The 23,075-nt window shown below is 58.1% G+C and overlaps 2 protein-coding genes across 6 annotated transcripts; one reads left to right on the top strand and one right to left on the bottom strand.

The window, feature by feature from the left end:
- The first annotated feature begins 1,316 nt into the window (after nucleotides 1-1,316).
- On the top strand, nucleotides 1,317-11,378 carry AEBP1 (AE binding protein 1). Of its 2 annotated transcripts, none has more exons than XM_069462671.1 (21): nucleotides 1,317-1,626; nucleotides 3,297-3,635; nucleotides 4,187-4,258; nucleotides 4,380-4,451; nucleotides 4,571-4,684; nucleotides 4,762-4,839; nucleotides 5,559-5,636; nucleotides 5,786-5,863; nucleotides 5,965-6,018; nucleotides 6,691-6,800; nucleotides 6,882-7,021; nucleotides 7,391-7,475; nucleotides 7,573-7,717; nucleotides 7,822-7,907; nucleotides 8,198-8,321; nucleotides 8,654-8,850; nucleotides 8,945-9,124; nucleotides 9,312-9,663; nucleotides 9,744-9,883; nucleotides 10,021-10,120; nucleotides 10,475-11,378. In XM_069462671.1, exons 1-21 carry the CDS (start codon nucleotides 1,377-1,379, stop codon nucleotides 11,098-11,100), a joined length of 3,420 nt encoding a protein of 1,139 aa, XP_069318772.1. In that variant the 5' UTR covers nucleotides 1,317-1,376; the 3' UTR covers nucleotides 11,101-11,378. The 2 variants fall into 2 exon arrangements, with proteins under 2 accessions (XP_069318772.1, XP_069318771.1); XM_069462670.1 differs by having other exon boundaries at nucleotides 3,294-3,635.
- An 89-nt stretch (nucleotides 11,379-11,467) lies between these two features.
- POLD2 (DNA polymerase delta 2, accessory subunit) lies at nucleotides 11,468-19,979 on the bottom strand. 4 transcript variants are annotated; one of them, XM_069461540.1, is made up of 11 exons: nucleotides 19,942-19,979; nucleotides 18,322-18,597; nucleotides 14,775-14,896; nucleotides 14,435-14,558; nucleotides 13,983-14,097; nucleotides 13,661-13,859; nucleotides 13,270-13,350; nucleotides 12,979-13,136; nucleotides 12,735-12,862; nucleotides 12,143-12,244; nucleotides 11,468-11,782 (listed from the first exon to the last, which is right to left on the bottom strand). In XM_069461540.1, the coding sequence occupies exons 2-11, from the start codon at nucleotides 18,539-18,541 to the stop codon at nucleotides 11,622-11,624; spliced, it is 1,410 nt and encodes a 469-aa protein (XP_069317641.1). In that variant the 5' UTR covers nucleotides 18,542-18,597; nucleotides 19,942-19,979; the 3' UTR covers nucleotides 11,468-11,621. The 4 variants fall into 4 exon arrangements, with proteins under 4 accessions (XP_069317641.1, XP_069317640.1, XP_069317639.1 ...); XM_069461539.1 differs by having other exon boundaries at nucleotides 18,322-18,778; nucleotides 19,942-19,978; XM_069461538.1 differs by having other exon boundaries at nucleotides 19,757-19,957.
- Between the last annotated feature and the right edge of the window lie 3,096 nt (nucleotides 19,980-23,075).

Genomic DNA, 23,075 nt, shown 5'->3' with positions numbered 1-23,075 from the left:
CCAAACTCTGCCCTGCTAGTCATCCCGGGACTTCTGTGCTTTCCTTCCTGACTGCTTCCCTGGGGCCAGGCCCTCACAGGCAGCCAGGCTTAGGGCTGCTAAACCGGGCCCAGGGGCACCCTGTGTGCTTTCTCTTGCTTCCTCACTCCTTCCAGTGGGAATGTTCTGGGACTCTGGCCTCAGTGATGGCCATTTGGGGCCAGCCATCACTTACTTGCCCCTTGAGAAGCCTATGGCAAACACCAGGCCCCATGAGGGACGTCCCTAATGAATCCTGGGATCCTCTGAGGATCTATGTGCCCCTGTGTCCGTGTGATAGCTACAGCTATTGTTAATACTTTTTTAAAAATGGGTTCTGGGAAGGAGGAGAAATGGCTATTTATCCCTGTTGGAACGTGGTGGTGGTGGGGGGTGCTAGGGACAACATGCCCTTATATGGGACTCCTACCCCCGGCAGAGCAGTATCCCACTCTGAGGGCAGTTTTGCACCTGCCTCCCTGATAGAAAGTGAGTTCTCACAGTGCTGTCCCTCCCTGGGGCTCAGCACAGGGCCTGGACCCACACAGACCTGGAGAAGTTGGTTGGAAGTTAACACTGGGGTGCGGCAGGGCCCACCAGCCCACCAGGGCACCAGAGTGTGGGAAGGATGGGGTGGCCCTTCTGCAGAACCCTGAGTTGGGAAGGGTCCCCGAGGTCTGAGGCTGCGGCTCTCCTATCAGGGTCCCCCCTGGCGGTCTCAGGGTCCCAGATTAACCGCTGTGGTGTCTAGGGCAGAGCGGGACAGGGGCATGGGCCCTCTCAGACCCGCACCCCTAGGTCCTCCCCGCTACCTTTCCAGTCTGTCCCCCCCAGTCGCCCCCGTCGCCAGATCCCCAGTCCTGGGCACAGGTCTCCGACTGGGACGCCGGCCGCAGTTCTGGCTTCGGAAAGTGCCAAGCGCGCGGCGCCGGGACTGCTAGGCGGCCCCCGCCTTGCCCGCAGCCCCTCGGTCCACTCCCGGCTCCTCCCCTCCTCCTACTCCTCCCCCGGGGGGTGGGGAGCCGGCTCCGGAAGCCCCGGCGACCCCGCCCCGGCCCCCGCGAGCGCTTGGGAGAGGGCAGTCCGTGCGGGAGCGCGCCACGCGGGGCCGGAGCGCCTAGTCGCCGCCAGTGCCTCGGAGCCCCCCACCAGGCCTGAGCCCCGCCGGCCTCGGAGACCCCCAGCGCCTCTCCCTGATCCCCTTGCCCAACCCGATCCCCTCGCCGCTCCTCGTCCCCTCGCCCACCCATTCCCCTCTCCCGCCCCTCCCTGTCCCCTCGCCCACCCATCCCCTTCTTCTGCCCCTGCCCTTGCCCCCGACGCCCTCCCGGGAGCCCCCCGCGCGTGCCGCGGCCGCCATGGCCGTGCGCGGGGCGCCCCTGCTGGGCTGCCTCCTGGCGTTGCTGGCCCTGTGCCCCGGGGGGCGCCCGCAGACGGTGCTGACCGACGATGAGATCGAGGAGTTCCTCGAGGGCTTCCTGTCGGAGCTGGAGCCAGAGCCCCGGGAGGACGATGTGGAGGCCCCGCCGCCTCCCGAGCCCACCCTGCGCGTCCGAAAAGCCCAGACCCGGGACAAGTCAGGGACGCAGGCGGGGGCGGCCGCAGAAGGTAAGAGCCTTGCGGGGGCGGGGCGCCCCTGGGGTGTGGGGGGGCTGGCATCTCAGGTGAGCACAGAGGCACTCGGCGGAGTCTGGCCACTCCCCAGCCTGCGCAGGGGAGGAATGGCTCACTGATGCACCCGCCAGCCCAGATGCCTGGCGGGACACTGTGCCAGGCCGAGGTCAGTGCTGGCCTGGGGCCCATGGGCTTGGAGGCACATCCAGGACTGGGCAGCAGGGCTGCTTTTGGGGGCCAGTGGCTCTGATTGTCCTAGTCCCTCATCCTCAGTCCTCCAGGCCCCAAGAGGGACTAGGCTTGAGCCACTGGGGACTATGCTGTGTCCCCTAGGGGGGCTGTGCTGTGTCACTACCCTACCATCCTACTGGGGCCACACTGCCTGATGGTGGCACAGCTTCAGGCTTCCCTCCCTCTTGCCCTTGCCTCCTAGGCCAGGAGCACACAGGCAGGTGAGGGGTTTGCAGAAGACCCCCTCCCGCTCAAGGCTTCCAGGTGGCAGTGGGTAGTCTGGGGTTACTATGGAAATTAGACGAGATGATGCATCACCAAAGCATTTAGCCCAGGGTTTCTTACATAATCGGTTGTCAATAAATCTTAGCTGTTTATTGTGGCCCGCTGGAGGGTGGCAGAGGGTCTTGTGATCTCTCTTTCCTAGGAGACTCGTCATTCCTGATGTCAGCAGCCCCTCCCCTGCAGCCCCAGCGCTGGGTCTTTGCTGGCTGTTGCACCCCACCCGGCTGCCTGTGGCCCCTCCTGCCTCTAGCTCCTGTTCCAGGCTTGCTGTCGTCCATCGCTGGGATGCTGCTGTAGCAGCCCTGCTTCTCCTGGCTGTCTGCATTTTGTAGCTTTTCCTGTGTTTCTGCCAAACTCCCTTCTTGCTCCCCCACCTCCCATTAAGTTCTCAACAGCATTTGCAGCTCCTGCTTAGGGTCCAGGGAAGATTCCCATGGAGCAGACACATGCCCAGCCCCTGCTCCCTCTCCCAAGCTCTCTGAAATGAACGAGCAGCCACAAGCTGCCTGCCTGTCCCTTCTGTCCTCTGCGTGCTCCTCAGATCCCCCAGGACCTCTATCCTTCCAACCCACTCCAAACTCTTTACTTTTTGAAATGGGATCACTTCCTCCTCTTTGGGCTGCAAGGCCCACCGAGTTTCTCTTTCCTTTGAAGCTTTTCTTGCCCCTGCAGGCAGACTCAGGGAGGGCCCTGGGCCCATGTCCTTTACCTTGTATGGTGGTTGGCAGGGATGACCAAGTGCTCCTCCAGGCTTGGATGGCTCGGCCACCTCTCTGCCCCTTTCCTGCCCAGCATAGAATAGTGGACATTTGGTGAATGAGTGGGTTGTGAGGGGCCCCTCTTGAGATTTTGGCAGGCGGGGGGATGAGGGCCTCTCCCTGGGTGCTGAGTGCCCCATGCTTAGACTTTAGAGAGGCTGAGATTGGTGGTGACAGCCCCAGACTTGCAGACAGAAAGCCTGGGTCCAAATCCCAGCTCTGCCACACGGCCAAGTGTTCCCCTGCATGGACCACTCAGTTTCCCCATCTGCACCAGGAACTGACAGCCCCTGTTGCTGTGCCCAGGTTGTGTGCATCTTGAGTGGGGGCCACGTGCGGGCACAGGGTGGGCTCCTTTAGTTTGACTGGAGTCTGCATCTTGGCCAGCAGCTCCAGAAAAGGCCAAAGACAAAGGGAAGAAAGGCAAGAAAGACAAAGGCCCCAAGGCAGCCAAACAGTCCCTGGAGGGGTCCCCCAGGCCACCCAAGAAGGGGAAGGAGAAGCCACCCAAGGCCACCAAGAAGCCCAAGGAGAAGCCACCCAAGGCCACCAAGAAGCCCAAGGAGAAGCCACCCAAGGCCACCAAGAAGCCCAAGGAGAAGCCACCCAAGGCCACCAAGAAGCCACTGGCAGGGAAGAAGCCCCCCACCATGGCCCCCTCAGAAACCCTGGAGTGGCCACTGCCCCCGCCCCCCAGCCCTGGCCCCGAGGAGCTACCCCAGGAGAGAGGTTTGTGCCAGGCTCTTCAGGGTTATGGGGCTCTGACCTCCTGCTGGGGTGGAGGCAGGGAGGGGTGAGGGTGAGTCCCTGCTTCCTGTAGACCCTCAGGTCCCCCCTGGATGGGGTGGGCTTTGGGGCCTCATTTTTGTCATGAACTTAACAATTTGGTGACTTCTCTCAGTGCTGCTGCATCTCCTTGGTAGGGAAAAGACTTGGCAGCCTGTGGGTGGAGATCTCTGTCCCCTGGGTCCCAGCCATGTGTCCCCAGGCTCTGAACCTTCGAGGTTGCCTCCTGCGTTTCCCTGCTGGGGGTGGCTTTGCTGCAAGGCCTCCCAGGCAGCAGGGTGGGTTTCCCAGAAGGCCACCTAGCTCTCAGGCCCTGGGGGATGCCAGCAGGGTGCCAAGGGCCACAGGAGCCCAGGCCCCCTTGGAGAGAGCTCGGCTTCAGGAGGGTATCTGGAGGGTCTGTGGGGGCTCCATGGGTGGCTGGTGGCCTCAGGCTCTCTAGGTGGTCACAGCAGGCCTCCTGCCCACCTGCTCCTGCGGCTCCTGTGTTGCAGGGGGGGCCCTTCCAAATAACTGGCAGGGTCCGGATGAGGAGACCCGTGTGGAGGCCAGGGAGCAGCAGCCTGGTGAGTGGCCAGCACCTGCCTGGCCTCAGGGTGGCCAACCGCCCTGGTGTGCTGGACCGAGGGGTTTTCCAGAGTGGGCCTGGGTGGGGTTGTCCGGCGGCTACCAGCACTTTCCTCTCAGAGCCGGAGGAGGAGACTGAGCTGCCCACGCTGGACTACAACGACCAGATAGAGAGGGAGGACTACGAGGACTGTGAGTAGGGCCCTGCCGCCCCAGCCTGGGTCGGACCCTGGCCCGGGGGGCCCACTGAGGGTCCTACCTGAGGCCTCGTCCCAGTCTCGGGCCCCACTCAGAGCCCGCCTCCCCCTCAGTTGAGTACATTCGGCGCCAGAAGCAGCCCAGGCCGCCCCCGAGCAGGAGGAGGCCCGAGCGGCTCTGGCCACAGCGCCCTGAGGAGAAGGTGGAGGCCCCGGAGGAGAGGACAGGTAGGAGGGGCAGGAGAGGAGGGGCGCGGGTACAGGGGCTCCAGGCCCCCCCGCTCCTCACCTCCCCACCTCCACAGAGCCCCCTCTGAAGCCTGTGCTGCCCCCGATGCCCCCTGACTATGGAGATGGCTACGTGATCCCCACCTATGATGACAGTGAGTACCGAGAGCCCCAGAGCCCGAGGGACGCGGGCAGGGTGGACCTTAGGGCCAGGGGTGCGCTCCGGAGATGGCCATGGTGACTGACCCACCTTGCAACTCCACCTGCCGCAGCTACCTCGCCACCCCTCACCTGGGCCCCGGCGTGGCCGCCCGGCCTTGCTGCCCCATCTCCACTTCCTGGTTCCTGACATTCCTCTGGCCCCTGGTGGGGTGTCCCTAGGCCTTGCCCTCAGCCTTGTCACTCCCGTGGGCCCCAGCCCTCCCCCGACCTGTGCTCTGGTCGGCTTCCTGCTGCCGTGTGCTGCCCCTGCCTCACACCCTTCAGAGTGCCCGATGGGCCGTCACTGCCCTCTAACTCATGTCCCCATCAGTCCCTCCAGCCCTGGGCCCCAGCTCAGCCCATGAGACACCCCCTCTCCACTCCTGACCACAGGGGCCAGCTGTCGCCTGAGGCCTGTCCCGTGCTTTGGGCACTACTCCCTGCCTGGCCTCGACTCCTCCCTTCCTCAGGCCAAAGCTGCCTGGGGGGCCAGGCTGGCCACTTCAGCAAAGTTTTGCTCTGCTGCCCGCTGAGTGCGGGCTGCCTCCCCACCCCCGCGGGACCCTCCCTCCCCTCTCGGCTGTCCCCCACCCTGGTCCTCCTCCCCTCTGCCCAGGGAGCTGAGGCCGCAGCAGGTCAGGCTGCCTCAGCCTGGCTCTCCCCCACCCCACAGTGGACTATTACTTTCGGCCTTTCCCGCCCCAGAAGCCCGACGCTGAGCGCCAGCCGGACGAAGAGAAGGACGAGCTGAGTGAGTGGGGCCGAGGGCTCCCACACCAGGCCTACCCCCAGGGCCACCTCGGGCTTGCCCACCCCCACGTGCCCCTAGCTCAGCCCGACCCCCACCAGCGTGCTCTGGAAGCCCAGGCTGACAGGCCCCTCCTACCTTGCACTCTCCAGAGAAGCCCAAAAAGGAGGGCAGCCCCAAGGAGGACGAGACTGACAAGTGGGCTGTGGAGAAGGGCAAGGACCACAAAGGTGTGTGGCCGGGCCGGGGCCTGGGTTTCCATGGGGTGGCATCTGGACTCCTGCTTGCCTCCCAGGCCCTCAGCACCCGCCTCTCCCTTCATTGTCCCCAGGGCCCCGTAAGGGTGAGGAGTCGGAGGAGGAATGGACTCCTAAAGAGAAAGTCAGTGAGTGGGGGTCCAGGGGAGTGGGGGTGGGGGTCGGGGGCCACAGGATGGTGGGGTACGGGGATAAATGACCTGCCAAGGGCACAGATGGGACCTGAACCTGGATTTCCTGATGGGGCTCCAGGCCCCCAGAACTCTTTCTGCTCTTAGACTCTTAGGCCCAGAAGTGGGGGCCCTGGGAGCCAAGCACAGCCTTGCTGGGCTGTCCCTACTCTGGGCCCTAGGCTGGCCTGCTTCAGGGGGGCGGTGGCTCTCTAGGCCCCTAACCTAGAGGTTGGGGAGGACCTGGGCCCTTGGGTGGGAAGCAGGGCGTTGGTTTGCCTTTGCAGTTGTCCCTGCAGGGCCAGTGTGCAGACGATGTCTGTGACTGCCCAGGCGCCAGGGTGGCTCTGCCTGTGATTTCGTGTGAGCCCTTTGTCCCCTGAGAGCCAGGCATGGTCAGCCCATTCTCGACATGGGGCAGCTGAGGCCCAGGGAGGGGAAGCACAGGCTGGGATTGGAAGCAGCCCCTGGCCTGGGTTTGAGTCACTTTGAGGTGGGCTGGTGCGTGGCACCAGGGAGCCACTGGCGCCCCCTGGTGTTTGGGGCGTGGGCCCGGGGCTCCTTGGTTCTGGGCTTGGTGGAGGGAGGGATGAAGCTAGTGAGACACCAGCTTGGGGTTCATGTCCCCAGAGTGCCCCCCCATTGGGATGGAGTCACATCGTATAGAGGACAACCAGATCCGAGCCTCCTCCATGCTGCGCCACGGCCTGGGGGCACAGCGTGGCCGGCTCAACATGCAGGTGGGCATCGGGACGGGGCCATCTCCCAGCCAGGCAAGGGGCTCCACCACCCATACTCAGCCTCCTGCTGCCCCCGGACAGGCTGGCACCAACGAGGACGACTACTATGATGGGGCGTGGTGTGCTGAGGACGACGCAAGGACTCAGTGGATTGAAGTGGACACCAGGAGGACCACCCAGTTCACAGGCGTCATCACCCAGGGCCGAGACTCCAGCATCCAGTATGCTCACAGGCTGTTGGCAGGGGCCAGTAGCTCCGGGCACAGTTCTGTGTCCCATTTGGGACATTACAGTGGGCCCTGGAGGTGGCTTAGGAAGGTCAGAAAGATCAGTGAGGGGCTGACACTGCCCACCCCCACTCCTCAGCCAGGCCCGTCAGCCCCTGTGTCCCGATGAGCACCCGAGGTCAGGGACAGACCACGTTCCCACAGCCACCCTGTGGGCATAGCACCCAGGCTCCTGACCCCGGCCATGCACCACAGCCAGGCTAGCTCTTCATTTCTTGGGCCCAGAAGAAGGGGCTGAGGTCGTCTGAGGGCCTGGGACAGGAGAGCAGAGCAGCCTTACCGTGACTGCCATCTGTTCCACAGTGACGACTTTGTGACCACCTTCTTCGTGGGCTTCAGCAATGACAGCCAAACGTGGGTGATGTACACCAATGGCTATGAGGAAATGGTGGGTGCCTGAGCCCTCAGCTCTGCTCCCATTGTCTGGGCTGGGGAGGGCTCTTGGAGGGGATGGGGGTGCCACATTGAGGCCTGCCTCCCCCCAGACCTTCCATGGGAACGTGGACAAGGACACACCTGTGCTGAGTGAGCTCCCGGAGCCTGTGGTGGCCCGTTTCATCCGCATCTACCCACTCACCTGGAATGGCAGCCTATGCATGCGCCTGGAGGTGCTGGGGTGCCCCGTGTCCCGTGAGTGCAGAGGGACTGGCAGGGGCTCAGAGGGGAGGCTGTGGTGACCTGGGGCTGGGCTGGCAGGCAGCTGGCTCAGAGCCCTGCCTGCCCACCCTCTGCAGCCATCCATAGCTACTACACACAGAACGAGGTGGTGGCTACTGATGACCTGGACTTCCGGCACCACAGCTACAAGGACATGCGCCAGGTTGGGAGCACTTGTCCCAGGGCCAGGGGTGGGACCTGTCCATGGGCTGATGGAGGAGCGTGTGCCTGGTGCTTCTAGCACCTGGCCCAGTCCCTGTTGGTTCCAACTGCACAGGCTCCCTGAGAGGGACGTTGGCCATCCCTCACCTTAGGAAGGAGGCTAGTTGCGGGGGGCTGCCTGAGGGGGTGGGGGTTACCTGCAGGGGCCATGCCTAGCCCTCCCCATAAAGCAGACCAAGGCATGGTCAGTAGGGGTGAGTTGTATAATTTGGGGTCCTCTGCCCCCTCTAGCTCATGAAGGTGGTGAACGAGGAGTGCCCCACCATCACCCGCACGTACAGCCTGGGCAAGAGCTCACGAGGACTCAAGATCTATGCCATGGAGATCTCAGACAACCCTGGGGAGCACGAGCTGGGTGAGGGTCTGTGGGGCATTATCTGCCTTGTGCCCTGGAGGCACGGCCTGGGTGCTCTCAGGACAGGGCTCAGCTTCCCCTCCCCTGCGGGTTGGAGGCAAGGCCCTGGCACTGCAGCCGGGCCTGTGCTGCTGATGTGCAGAGATCACCATCTCCTGCCTGTTCCTGGAGCCCCTGGGGGCTCAAGCCTGTCTTGCTGGGCCCTACGAGCCTCAGCTGTACCCTATCCCCCCAGCCTCCCAGCCCCTCGGGTATGAGGTGGGTCTGGGTCCTTCCTCAGACACCCTGAGCCTCAGGAGACTGAGCGATTGCTAATGCTCCTGCCCTTGCAGGGGAGCCCGAGTTCCGCTACACAGCTGGGATCCACGGCAACGAGGTGCTGGGCCGAGAGCTGCTGCTGCTCCTCATGCAGTACCTGTGCCGCGAGTACCGCGATGGCAACCCCCGAGTGCGCAGCCTGGTGCAAGACACGCGCATCCATCTCGTGCCCTCGCTGAACCCTGATGGCTACGAAGTGGCAGCGCAAATGGTGGGTAGGTGGGTAGGGGCTGGCCAGGGGCCACACAGGCAGGGCTGGGGGGGTTGTGGGGGCAGCCAATGCCCACTCTGCTGGATCCCTGCAGGGCTCAGAGTTTGGGAACTGGGCACTGGGACTGTGGACCGAGGAGGGCTTTGACATCTTTGAGGACTTTCCGGATCTCAACTCTGTGCTCTGGGGAGCTGAAGAGAGGAAATGGGTCCCCTACCGGGTCCCCAACAATAACCTGCCCATCCCTGAACACTACCTTTCCCCAGACTCCACGGTGAGGCCACAGTCTGGGTGACATGGCAGGGGAGGGGGAGCAGCTTGGACCCTGGGATCTGGAGGCTGGGGGACAGAGGGGAATGTGAGCACTGGTGTGGGACTTTGTGGAGGATGATGTCGGGGGCGGGGGGGAACATGGGTACTTGAGGCTGCAGCCCTGGCCTCACAGGCCCTGGCCACCCCAGGTGTCCACAGAGGTCAGGGCCATCATTGCCTGGATGGAGAAGAACCCCTTCGTGCTGGGAGCAAATCTGAACGGTGGTGAGCGGCTCGTGTCTTACCCCTATGACATGGCCCGCCCGCCGACCGAGGAGCAGCTGAGGGCCGCAGCCCTGGCAGCCGCCCGGGGGGAGGACGAGGATGAACTATCTGAGACCCAGGAGACCCCAGACCACGCCATCTTCCGCTGGCTGGCCATCTCTTTTGCCTCCACCCACCTCACCATGACTGAGCCCTACCGGGGAGGCTGCCAGGCGCAGGACTACACCGGCGGCATGGGCATCGTCAACGGGGCCAAGTGGAACCCCCGGTCTGGGAGTGAGTCAGCCTGGGAGGGGCTGTGGGCGGGTGCCTGGCCTGAGGAGGGGGTGACTGTAGGTCTGTCTGTCCCTGGCCAGCTATCAATGACTTCAGTTACCTGCATACCAACTGCCTGGAGCTCTCCATCTACCTGGGCTGTGACAAGTTCCCTCATGAGAGTGAGCTGGCCCGTGAGTGGGAGAACAACAAGGAAGCGCTGCTCACCTTCATGGAGCAGGTGGGGTGGCCTAGGCAGCACGGGGGAGAGGAGGGCGGTGCTCTGGGACTCGGCCCTGCCCAGGAGGGAGGAAGCAGCAGCAGGCCAAGGGGCGGGGGTGTCTCCGTGAGGACCACCAGCCCTGCCTGCTTCCCCAGGTGCACCGCGGCATTAAGGGGGTGGTGACGGACGAGCAAGGCATCCCCATTGCCAACGCCACCATCTCCGTGAGTGGCATTAACCACGGTGTGAAGACAGGTATCTTGTGTGCACACCTTTACCCCACCTTCCCAAGAGGAACGCACCAGAGAGGGTGGACAGGAGTAGGGAGGTGTACTCAGAGAGGAAGGGCAGGGTCTGGGGGCCGGCGGGGGGGCCTAGACGCAAGACTCAGGGAGGGCGGGGCCTGGGGTGGTACAGGGTAGGGTGGGGAGCCTGGGGCGGGGTTCAGAAAGGGAAGGTGGGGCCTGGGGCAGGACTCAGGGCAGGGTCAGGGAAATGGGGCGGGCCGGATCAGAGGGTGAGGTCTGGGGAGCCAGACTACTGGACTCAGAGGGAGGGCGGGGTGGGGGGGTTGTGCTCTGGGGCAGCCAGCACGTCCTCCCTCTGCAGCAAGTGGTGGTGATTACTGGCGCATCTTGAATCCGGGTGAGTACCGCGTGACAGCCCATGCAGAGGGCTACACCCCGAGCGCCAAGACCTGCAACGTGGACTATGACATTGGGGCGACCCAGTGCAACTTCATCCTGGCTCGCTCCAACTGGAAGCGCATCCGGGAGATCCTGGCCATGAACGGGAACCGGCCTATCCCACACATCGACCCATCACGGCCCATGACCCCCCAGCAGCGGCGCCTGCAGCAGAGGCGCCTACAGTACCGGCTGCGGCTGCGAGCACAGATGCGGCTGCGGCGCCTCAATGCCACCACCACCGCGAGTCCCCCCACTGTGCCCCCCACGCTGCCCCCTGCCCCTGCCACCACCCTGAGCACTACCCTGGAGCCCTGGGGCCCGCTACCCACCACCACTGCTGGCTGGGAGGAGTCGGAGACCGAGACCTACACAGAAGTAGTGACAGAGTTTGGGACCGAGCTGGAGCCTGAGCTGGAGCCAAGGTGGACTGAGGTAGAGGAGGAGGAGGAAGAGGAGGTGGAGATAGAGGAGGAGGAGATGGCCACTGGCCAGGCATTCCCCTTCACAACAGTCGAGACCTACACAGTGAACTTTGGGGACTTCTGAGATCAGAGTCCCACCAAGACCCTGGCCCAGCTCCAGCTCCAGCAGCGCTTCCCGAGCCTGCCACCTGCAGTCACATCACACATGAGCACATGGAATGCCCCCCGGTGTGGACCCTGCAGGAAGGGCCAGTCCTGCCCCTTTGAGGGGGCATAAATGTGACCAGGACCTACGAGCCAGAGTCTGTCTGTGTAGAGGCTCCAGCGCCGCCTGTCGGTAAAGGACAGGGTGCTGCAGCACTGGGGCGGGGGCAGGTCGAGGGAGCCAAGGTCACTCGAATAAAACAAGCTCATGGCACTGACCTCTCATGTTCTGACCGGCTCAGGGAGAGGGAAGGAAGGAGGGAGACTGGCTAGTGCGCGCAGGGCTTCCAGTCACCGTGGGCTCCCCTGCGAGAGTCCAGTACCAAAAGTGCCAGGAGCTCCCAGCTCGCAGCAGCAGGTGTTCAGGCTTTATTTACAACGCTAACACTGCAGGGAGTGAGCAGCCTCCATCCGGGCTCTCAACAGGGCTGCCTTTCTGAGTCAGAGGCCCAGCCCCAGGCCTCCCAGGTCATCGTCCTCTGCCCCAAAGCCTGAGAAGCTGATGGGCTGACAGGCCAGGCTGCGCAGGTTCACGAGGCAGGCGGTCTGCGTGGCACTGAAGTCGGGGACAGTCACCAACAGCACTGTCTGGTCCTCAGGGCCTGCAAAGAAGCCACATAGGACCCCCCTTAGGTTCTAGGTGAGGCCTGCCTCAAAGAGAAGCTACCGAAGTAAACAGGCGTCTTCATTGGCACACAGTGGGACAATGACAGTAGAAGACCAGAAATCAGCCCTGAGAGAAGCACACAGGCTTGGAGCCATTTCAGCCCCTGCCCAGTTGGCCACTCAGCTTGGCTTCCCACAATATAATGATGGCCACTCAGCAGCCCTAGGGCTGTCCATCCAACGGGGGGGCCAGGGACTCCACGATGTAGGTTTTCTTCTCTGTGAGCCTTGTCCCCAAGTGAGAGCAAATCCCACATGACAGCCCAGGCCTGGGGCCCCCAGAAGACAAAAATTACCTCGGATGATTTTGGAGCCAAAGCTGGGGGTGTTGCCACAAAAGTAGACGTGGGGGCACTCCGGAAAGATGAACGGGTCAGTTTTGTAGAAGGGGTAGCAACCTGGAGGAGAAGGGCCTACTGCTGAGCAGGGCGCCGCAGCCTCAGCCCCAGGACACCTGGGCCAGGTGGTCCTGCCGGGGGCAACCCTGCCCAGGATGTGGACCAGCATCCCTGCCTCTCCCACTAAGTGCCAGTAGCAGCACCCCCAGTTGTGACAACAAAAGCACCTCTAGACATTGCCACATGCCCCCAGGGGCAGGTCAGCTCATCCCTGCTACCTGTGCCCTTCGGGGTGGGCCCTGGGTGAGGGTGCTGTGCTCTGGCCAGCTAGGCTTCCCATACGCTCCCATGGCCTCGGCCCTGAGCATGGCTTGGCCACAGACAGAATTACGATTCCAGAGTAGCTTCCGAAACAGACATCAAGCTTCTGAGCTTCTTAGGTCTCAGCAAGGTTGGTAAGTGCAAGCACACAGTGGGGACCTTGTGCACATGAGGGCCCTGCCAGGCCTCCCTGGCCCTTTGCTCCCACCCATGTGGCTGAGCCCGTTACCTAGGGTGTCAGGGGCTGTGGGGCTGATGTGACGGACCCGCAGGGTCCACTCCAGTATCTCCAAGTGATCTTCCATGCTGCTGTATCGGAAAATGTCACTCACGTTCTGTCCTGATGTCCCTAGGAATCTGTAAGGCAAGGTTCAGCTGACTCCTGGCTGGGAGGGGTTGGGGGAAGGGAGAAGGAGGGGGTTGCCTCCTTAGCAAAAGGCTGGGTCAGACCGAAGCATGGCTGCACTGGCTACCTGACTCCATCGATGGTGGCCTGGTAGGGGTTGGTGACCAGCTGGAGCGTGGAGTAGGCAGTGGCCAGTGGGAACATGCAGGGGTGGAGGGGCTGCTGGGGGAGCGTGTAGTTGGTGGGATCAAATTCACCTGGCATCACGTCCACGGGCACCGAGGCCTGGAAGGCACAGGGCAGGGAGAGTTTGAAGGGCCCTGAGGGAGGCCATTCTACCTCCCTTTCCCTGCTCTGTTGCCCAGTGGCAGATTCAAGACTGGAATGTCCATCGGCCCCCGATCCCCAGCCCGCTCACGCTCAGCTGCAGGAGGATCTCATCCAGCATCTTCACCGCCTCCACGCTGGCCGCCTGGGTTTTCTTGGTGAGGTACTTGGCCTGGGGTAGAAGCCCAGGAAGCTGTCAGGCCCTGACTGGGGCTCAGATCAGAGGAACGAACACTCAAGAGTCCTGGGCTCAGAGGAGAGCAGAGCGAAGCCCCCGCCGCAAGAAGACGTAGGAGTTGTCCCACAGACCCTCGCTCCCTTAGCCTCCCGCCACCCTCAGAGAGAGCCCGGGCAGGAGGCTGAGCCCCCAGTGCAGAAGGCCCCAGAGTCTGCAGGGCGCTGCAGGGCGCTCTCTGTGGGGAAGGAGGGGCTTACGAGCCTCTCCCATGCTGGGGCTGAATGCAGCCGGGTGGGCTCCATACCTTATTGATAGAATCTCTGCTCTGGGTGTTGTGACTGAGGAGGTTCCCGGCGAGGATGACCCGGGAGACGTGGGCGGCGCTGCACTGCTCCCCTTCGTCCCCGAGCTGTCCCGTCACCACGTCCACCAGCAGCTGGGTGCCCAGCAGGCTCTCGCCTCCCCCTCCACCCAGGCCCAGACCGGACACCAGCAGCACAAACCTGTGGGAGACGGTGGGGTCCCCCAGGGTGCTGAGAAAGGAGGCAGCTGCTTGCAGACGGGGCCTCGCAGATTCCCTCCCCTGCGCTGTGGCCAGGTCCTGGCTCCTGAGTGCGGCTCCTCACCTGTCTGTGTCGAGGGAGGGCATGGGCTTCTGCGGAGCAAGGTCGGCGAAGCAGTGGTCCTCCACTAGAAACTTCCCATCGTCTTTTACGGAGCCAAACACGGCCAGGACCGTCCCTGGGAAGCAGCAGTGTCAGCCCAAGGGGGCAACCCAGCTGCTACTACCTTCTTCCTGTCTCCCAAACAGGCAAAACCAGCCAGTCTCCCTCAGCCACACTGGTGAATTCTCACCTAGGACTGCAGGACTGATTCCTACTTCTGGGGTCACTGCCTTTGGGAGACGGGTCTCTCTACCAGGTCTCACCCACTCTGATGGCTTCCTACTGTCTGAACCCTCACTGCCTCCCCAGGGACATACAGGTGTGCAGTTCCCTCGACACACAGGCCACCCTGCTACCCCACCCTCCGGGCTCCCCACCCACACCACCCCTCACCCCCTCACTGGGCTCCCTACCTGTGACCAACTTTGATACATCAATGATGCCTTTCAGTTTGATACGCTGTAATTCATCTTCCAAGACCAGCTCGTCATTTGGGTGGATGTATTTGCTCCGAGGAGGCTGGGGGAGCAGGTTGTGCTGGAATGCAGAGATGGGAGGTAGTCTTGGCCAGAGCCAACCTGTTAGTGAGGTGACACTGCAGTCCCCACCCCTCTGGAGCCCGTTGTCTCTGGACCTATTCCCCCTGCCCGCCATGGGCAGGGGATCATCCCCAATCCCCTGGTTCTACAACGGGTGGCACATCAGGGAAGCGTTTTAGTGGGAGGCCCAGTGTGCCCAGCTGCCCCGACTCACCTCCTCACTGATCTCTCGCAGGATGGATGGCTGGAGCCGCATGGCCTTGAACAGAGTCCCCACCACACAGCACTTCTCCCCAGGCTGCAGCTCACACAGCTTCTTCACTCCGACTCCACTGCCTGGGCACGAGGGACACAGACTCAGACACTAGGCGGCCCCCACCCTGACAAAGCCCAGGCCTCCAGCATGGGGCACCGTATGGCCTCACTGGAGCGCTGCAGCCTGGGGCCCTGGCCTTTGCCAGGAGGGAGAGAACATCAAGTGCAGGGACCCCTGTACCTCAGGGTGACAGTACAGGGTGAGTCAGTCACAGGAGACAAGGGACTTTGGGTATGGCCGGGCCCTGGATGCCAAGTGTCCTCATAAGAGGCAGAGAGAGACAGACACACAGAGAATAGGGCACGTGAAGGTGGGGCAGAGATTGCAGTGATGTGGCCACAAGCCCTGGGATGCCAGGGCAGCTACCAGAAGCCGGAAGAGGCCAGGCAGGATCCTCCCCTAGGGCTTCCAGAAGGAACCAGCCCTGCTGGCACCTGGACTTCAACATCCAGCCTCCAGAACTGTGAGAGAATAAATGTCTGTTGTTTTAAGTCAGCCAGTTCATGGTGCTTTAATAGAGTGGCCACAGGAAGCTCACACAGAGTATTACTTCACTCATACCTGTAACACTGAGTCTTAGGAAGACATACCCAGGTCTCAGCATAGCCCTGCCCCCAAAATATTATGGTTTTCTTTAAGCGGTTGGATTCTTCCACCCTGCCCTCCACCCCCACCAAATGCTTCATTCCTTGAAACCAGAGATAGCCAAACGCAGACCTTACACTCCCTCCACCCGTTCTAGTCCCTGTGGAGTCAGGTGGCCCTGTTTACCCAGAGCGCCTGGGTGCCGTCTTCTCAGCACCTTCCCAGGATCCTGGGGGCAAACAAGGACACACAGGAAGGGTCTGGCACTCTCAGGAAGAAAGGTGTGATGAAAGTCAGGGCCGGCAGGAGGGAGGAACACAAGTCCCCAGAAAGTACAGACCCAGCTGGGCTGTAAGGTGGATGCCAGACCACCCCCTCAGCCCAGCTGACTCCAGCACAGCTCAGACCCCTGCTGCCCGGAATAAGCAAGAACATTCCTCGGATCTACACCACCAGAGGGGAGTGACTCAAAACAAGATAAGGAGGGCAAGAGCACTGGATAGAAATGCCAGACACCAACAGAAACAACAGACCCCAATCCCCACCTCTCTCACTCTTACTCTGCTCCAGGTGGCCCTGCCTAAGCAACGTACATGTAACTCAGCCAACCCTGAAAACATGCCATGAGTGGATATTATCACCCCCACTGAGGCACAGAGAGGTTAAGTAACGTGTCCAAGGTCTCACAGTTGGGGTCCAAATATGTGTCCTAAGCACTGTGTGGAATGACACATCCTTGTAACCGAGGGCAAGAAAGACACCCTTCCGCCCATGCGATGTGCTGGCATCAATGTCGAAACTGAACACAAAGGCCAGCATTGCCCCCGCTGAGCCTACGGTCTAGGAGGGAGAGAGACAACGGATGATAAACAAGTATTAATAGTTAGCCACTGTGACAAGTGCTACAAACAAATGGGGAGCTGAGGGAGAAAAAGAGGCCCTGGTCGGTCAAGGTGGCCACAGGTGGCCTCTCGAAGGACATGACACTTTGCTTCAGCTGAGATCATAAGGAACCATGGGAAGAGTGTGCCAGGCAAAGGGAAAAGGCCACGGCAGGAAGGGCTTGGCACATTCAGGAAACAGGTAAGTAGAGAAACCAATTCTGAGAGGCAGGCTGAGCCTTGGTGAGGATGCCCAGGCCACGCGGAGAAGCCACGTGTAGGGGTTCTGGGTGACAGCCAGCATCCACCACCAGGCCTGTGAGCAAGTAACGCTGCTGCCCCACCACCAATCACCGCCTTCACTGTGGCAGCTGCCTGATTCCGGAGCACAGTCTGTGAGCAGAGGGGAGTGGCTGTTGCCCGTCACTGGGGGGTTGTTCGCAGCTATAAAAACTGGAAGGGAAACTGCTACCAGAGGAGGGTGCTGCTGTAAAGAAGGGCTACTGGGAGCCAGAGGAAAGAGTCCCTTGTTATGCCGTAGAGCGGTGAATAGCGCTTCTGCCTGAGGTAAAGAAAACAGAAACACTCCTAAGGAATTTGATGACCTCGAGAGGAGATTTCTGGGCAGTGTTCTCCTCGCTGCCTGTAATAACATGAGAGTGGATCCAGGGGCCTGGTGTGGGAAGGGATGGGCTTCCAAAGCTCCCTGCGTGGTTCAACGTGTAAGGCTAGTGGTGGGCACCCCTCCCCTCCCTAATGGAAAAAGAAGAAGCCCACGAGACCTGCCAAGGACAATGCCTGCAAGGCCCAGCTAAGTTAAAGGACGACCACACCTGGATGGTTGCCCTGATAAGAGTCTCGGTTCCCAGAGTCCACACATACCACTGGCCCCTCCTATTTCTCAAAACCCGCCCTAAAACTGCAAGGGACAATTCCTTGCTCTCCCCACCATAAATCTTCCTGCCAAAAACCCCCTACCCCCAGCCCTAAAAACATATATAAACCCACTCAGACTTCTGGGAGATGCGACTTTTTGGGTCTCTCTCTCTCTCTCTCTCCCGGGACCCGAAAATCTCGCCTGGGTCCCTCTCTTGGGACTCGTTACCCTCACCCAGGAGTGCCCCAATAAAGCCTCTTTACTTATCCCTTTCAACTCTGCTCGTCTTTCTTTCTCTGGCGCCGGCCAATCCAAAAAACCTTACACAACTTGCAACCAGAGCTGAGACCCATTAAGCCTGGTGCCTGGGATAATAAAAATGAACAAGGCATGGTCTCATCTACAAAGACCTCAGTTTAAAATCTTAACAGGAGATGAATGTGAAACTACATGGAAAGCCACTCTCTTGCAAATGATAAGAATGGGGTAATGCAGCATCACTCACCAGTCAAAGATGGTAGATGGGGGGCCCTGCTTCACCACAAGAACAATCTAACTGCGGGAGAGATCACCAAGGAAGAAATGGGAAAAAGAAAAAGTACTGTGTTCATTAGGCTACTTTATTAGGAAAGACAGTGAGCCCAAGGGACAGAGAATTTCATAGCCAACAAATACGGAGGGCCCAGAGGTGGGGCAAACAGACATCAGTAAACAGAGGGGGTCCCCTCGAGACCAGGGGGTGCATCTTCACTAACCTTGGCTCTTGGCGCCAGCCAGCCTGCCACGCTGAGAGCCTCTCTAGTTACAGTGTGGGCAAATGGTTGAATAATTTGCACTGAAGGTAGGAAAAACATTTTCCTCTGCCAATAAAATAATCACTGTCACTCCCAGAACAAAGCCCTTACCTTGGACCAGCCTCTGAACTAAACCTAACTTTAAACCCACAAATTACTTAATTTAATCCTTGAAACTAAAGAAAAAGAAGTTAATTTTCCCGAGGTAATGGGAAGTGGGATAAATCAGGGAAATGTTCCAGTTCTCGTGCAACATTTCTAAATTCTGGGCTGGTGGGGCAGAAGCACCTCCCCAAACTCTCACTTACCCCAGTGCTGCTGGGCCCGGTTCACCAGGAAGGGTCTCATCTGGATGAGGCGGGTGGCGTAAATGTGGGCATACTGCCGGCTAAAGCTGCGCTCCCCGAGCCGGAAAGGTTGCGAGGAGTTGGTGTAGGTTGCCACAGGCACCCGAGCAAAGGTGGCATTGTTGGCTGATGGTGGGGACAGTAGAGTGTGGGCCCTCTGGGCAGCCTGCTCGGAAAACATGGTCGTGCTCCTGGCTTGCTTTGTCCGGACAGCTTCGCCAAGGCCAAGAAGGGTCACTGTGAGAACACAAAGGCATTCCTGACCCAGCCCATCCCCAAAACAGCAACTTTCCTGGTATCTCAGCCAAGCTGACCTCACTGCCCCCAAAGGACACTGGGAAAGAAGGGGAAAGCTGTAGTCAACATCAAATGTCATGTCCAACTGGAAATTTATTGTGGCCGGATACCATGTCTTATCCTATAACCTTCATCCAAAAAGGGAGAAAAGGACAGCTAGGAGCCTTTGTCCCACCTGGAGCTCTCTCTGAACTCCATACTCAGGCATCTACTGGCTGCTCCATCTTGACAACTACCAGTGTCTCAAGTTCAGCAAGCCCCAAACGGAATTCCTGATCTGTCTCCATCTAGCTCTCCAGCACCTGCCCACTTTCAGGCATGAGGCCTGCCTTATTAAAAAAGCGTACCATGCAACAATATGCCTATTACCAAATTATAAAAATAAAACTAAAAACATGAATCAGTCACTGCTCTGCTCAAGACTCTCCAAAGTTTCTCCATTTCACTGAATAAAGCCCCAAGTCCTTACAATGGCCTATGAGATCTGCCCCACTGTTCCTCCCCACCTGTTCCTCCCCACAGCAGAGGACCTCCACACTCTTGTTGGCTCCTCTCCCATGTGCCTACACAGCTCACTTGCTCATCTCCTTCAAGTCCTTACTAATTTACTCACCTTCGCCCTTGACCATCTGATTTACAACTGCAGCCCTCGCTGGTACTTCTGCTTCTCCAATGGTATTGCTGTTTACAGTATTTACCTTCTAATAAACTATATATTTTAAATTTTGTTGTCTGCCTCCACCGACTAGACCATAAGTTCCAGGAGGGCGGAGATTTTTGTGTCTTATTCCTGGAGGTATTGCCAGCACCTGGAACTGTATTGTCCTATATGTAGCCACTAGGAGCCTGAGGCTACCGAGTACTGGAGATACGGCGAGTCCAACTGCGATGTACGGGCAGGACACACACCAGATTTCGCAGAGTAGTACGTTTGGATATATTTATTGGGATACCAAAATTGATTTCTGCTGTTTCTTTTTACTTTTTTAGTACACCCATTAGCAAGTTTAAAATTCCGTAGTTGGCTTAGGACTGGCCTAGGACACAGGCTCTGCACACGTGTTGAAAGAGTGAATGTGAATGAGCTTTCAGCCCAAACCTGCTTGATGGCGGCAGCAGCCAGGCCTCGCTGTCCAGGATGGGACCGCGGCCGGCCCTCCAGCTCGGCTCCACGCGGCCGCTGCGGAACGCCCGCCGAGACACGAGCCCACGGTCCTAGGAGCCCGGCTCCACGGCCTGGATCTGCAGTCCCCCGCGGACCCTGCTCCACCGGACCCCACTCACCGCGCGGCGCGCTGCATCCCGCCAATCCCCGCGCGCCCGTCCCGCCCTTCGCAGCATCCCGCCAATCCCCGCGCGCCCGTCCCGCCCTTCGCAGCATCCCGCCAATCCCTGCGTGCCTGTCCCGCCCATTGCCGCATCTCGCCAATCGCCGCCCTCCCCGCCCATCCATCAACACACGCCGCATCCCGCCAACCACTGTGCGCCCCGCCCCTGGACACCACCGGCGAGCGCAGAGCCACGCCCCCGATTTCCCGGGCAACGCGGGGGTGGGGCCGGCGCCGACGTTCTTGGGTTGGCCACAGCTTGCGCGGTGGCTCAGGGTGCCAGTTCGCTGACCGCGTCGCTCCTCCTGGTGCCCGCCGCATCCCCTCTTTCCCAGCAGAGCTGCTTCCCTGAAGTGCTGGCGACACGCAGGGAGGATCCTGACAGAAGGAAGGAAGTCCAAGGGCGCAACCCCCTGCCAGGGAAGCAATTACTCTGCCCGACGGGACAGCGCGGGAACTCATGGTTCTTCCAGAACGCTCTCGTCCTGCCAGCATCTGCGCCCGGGAACGGACAAGGGCTGTTTCAGGGTCCTCCCCACCCTGCCCACAGCTGTGCATCCCAACACTCCCCACTCTCCGGTGTCGTCGTCGTTCCGTTATTCGTACTCTTTCTTACCCACCACGTCTTCCTTGGCGCCGTCCCTCACTTTGAGAATGCTCTGTTTTGCATCTCCACTGATTCCTAGAACTCACCGAACCAGGTTCCCTCCCGGGGAAGCTTTCTTGGCCACGCCCACCGTGCTGATGCTCTGGGACCCCTCAGCCGCATACTCTTCCGCTCCCTCACTGGGCGTGTTTCCTAAGGCCAGGTCTTGTCTCCACGACGAGAGGATATAAACATTCGTTAATTATTATTATTTGATATAATTTAAAATTTAATATTTTAATTATTAAAAGCCCTTGCAGTGGACTTGGCACTGTTCTGAGGTCCTGACACGTTAATTCATCTCTTCACATAACCTTCTGAAGCATGAACAATTATTCTCCCATTTTACAGGGGAGGAAACTGAGGCAGAAAAGTCATATAGATAGCAATAGCTCGATTAACACAAAGGCAGCTGGACTCTTAGTAGTAAGAGGTGAAGGCCCAGGGCGCCTTTATTGTACATGTATTGGGCAAACATAATTTTACTTCCTCCTTTCCAATTTAGACACCTTTTTTATTTCTTTTTCTTGCCTAATTAATATGGCGAGAACTCTCAAAACTGTTTTGAATAGAAGTGATGAAAGTGGACGTCTTTGTCTTGTTTCTGACCTTAAAGGAAAAGCTTTCAGTCTTTCAGCATTGAATATGATGTTAGCTGTGAATTTTGGGTTTTTCAATATATGGACTTTATTATTTGAGGTAGTTTCCTTCTATTCCTAGTTTAAGTTTTGGTCGGTTTTTTTTTGTTTGTTTGTTTTTTGTCATGAAAGAGTATTGAATTTTGTCAAATACTTTTTTGGTATCAATTGAGATGATCACTTTTTTTTGTCTTCTATTCATGTGATTGATTATACTTATTGATTTTGTTATATTGAATCATTCTAGCATTTCAGGAACAAATCCCACTTGGTGGATTTACAAACCACTTGGTGGGGTTACAAACCAAAGTTACAGTAATACTAGCTTTTATAATTGCCCCTGTATTTTCCTTTACCAGAGATCTTTATTTCTTTATTCAGCTTTGAGTTACTGTCTAGTGTCCTTTCATTTCAACGTGAAAGATTCCCTTTAGCATTTCTTGCAGGGCAGGTCCAGTGATAATGAACTCCCTCAGCTTTTGTTTATCTGGGAAGTCTTCATTTTCCACTCATTTTTAAAGGACAGCTTTGTCAGATATAGGATTCTTAGTTAACTTTTTGTTTTCTTTCAGCACTTTGAATATATCAATTCTCTGTCTATTGGCCCCCTAGGTTTCTGATGGGAAATATGATCATCTTTTTGAGGATCCCCTTGTAGCTTTCAAGATTGTCTCCTTGTCTTTGGCTTTCAGCAATCTGATTATATCTCCGTGTGGGTATCTTCAAGTTTATCCTACTTGGAGTTTATTGAGCTTTTTGGATGTTTGTATTCATGTTATTCAGCAAATTTGGGGAGTCTCCAGCTATTACTTCTTCAAATAATCTCCCTGTACATTTGCTCTCTTCTCTCTCTGGGACTCCCACAGTGGCTATGTTGGTCTGCTTGATGACGTCCCCACAAGTCCCTTAAGCTCTGTTCATTTTTCTTCCATCTTTTTCTTTCTGTTCCTCAGACTTGACAATTTCAATGTCCAATATTCAAGTTTGCTGATTCTTTCCTCTCCCTGCTTAAATCTGCCTTCAAATCCCTCTAGTGAATTTTTTCATTTTAGTTATTGTACTTTTCAGTTCCAGAATTTCTTTTTTGCTACCTAAAACAATAAAAAACTAAAAAAGTTTTCTGTCCTTTATTGATATTCCCATTTGTTCATACATCATTTGTCTAGGTTAAGTATGGTGGCTCACACCTGTAATTCCAGCACTTTGGCAGGCTGAGAGGATCACTTGAGGCCAGGAGTTTGAGACCAACCTAGGCAACATAGCAAGACCCTGTCTCTACCAAAAAAAAAAAAAAAAAAAAGGCTTTGTCTAGTAAGTCAGCCATCTTGTCTTTTTCTGGCATAGTTTCTATTGATTTATTTATTTTTCTTTGAATAGGTCATATTTTCCGATTTCTTTGTATGCCTTGTGATTTTTTTTTTTTGTTGAAAACTGGACATTTGAATCTTACAGTGTGGAAATTCTGGAAATCATGCTCTCCTTTTCATCAAGTTGCTGTTTTTTTCCTTTTAACATTGTTGTTGGCTGTCTCTATGTTGGGGATTAGCCTGAGGTGAAAGCTTAATGTCTCAGGTCTTTTCTGTGCCTGCATCCTTCCTTGGGCATGTGCAGTGACTTCCTAAATTTCCCTGTGTATGCAGTTACTTTTAAATGTCCTAATCCTGAAATGTCTGGCTCCCAAAAGGGGGAAAAAGGAACAGTGAAGGACAAAAGAAAAAAAACTCCAAACAGGTGCTGGCCCTTTAAATCCTCTAGAAGCCACTTTAGTTGGTGGCGTTTGAAATAATGGTGATGGAGGTTGCTTCA

This window comes from Eulemur rufifrons, chromosome 29 (genome assembly GCF_041146395.1).
Source record: "Eulemur rufifrons isolate Redbay chromosome 29, OSU_ERuf_1, whole genome shotgun sequence".
NCBI classification, from domain to species: domain Eukaryota; kingdom Metazoa; phylum Chordata; class Mammalia; order Primates; family Lemuridae; genus Eulemur; species Eulemur rufifrons.
This window is presented reverse-complemented; position numbering and strand designations above follow the sequence as displayed.

Coding starts and splice junctions, on each gene's coding strand:
- AEBP1 (XM_069462670.1), top strand. CDS start 1,377: ATGGCCGTGCGCGGGGCGCCCCTGCTGGGCTGCCTCCTGGCGTTGCTG. Junction 3,636..4,186: donor GGAGCTACCCCAGGAGAGAG/GTTTGTGCCAGG, acceptor CCTGTGTTGCAG/GGGGGGCCCTTCCAAATAAC. Junction 9,664..9,743: donor GTGGAACCCCCGGTCTGGGA/GTGAGTCAGCCT, acceptor GTCCCTGGCCAG/CTATCAATGACTTCAGTTAC.
- POLD2 (XM_069461539.1), bottom strand. CDS start 18,736: ATGACATTTGATGTTGACTACAGCTTTCCCCTTCTTTCCCAGTGTCCT. Junction 14,098..14,434: donor TGTATCAAAGTTGGTCACAG/GTAGGGAGCCCA, acceptor GCTGCTTCCCAG/GGACGGTCCTGGCCGTGTTT. Junction 13,137..13,269: donor AGATCCTCCTGCAGCTGAGC/GTGAGCGGGCTG, acceptor TGTGCCTTCCAG/GCCTCGGTGCCCGTGGACGT.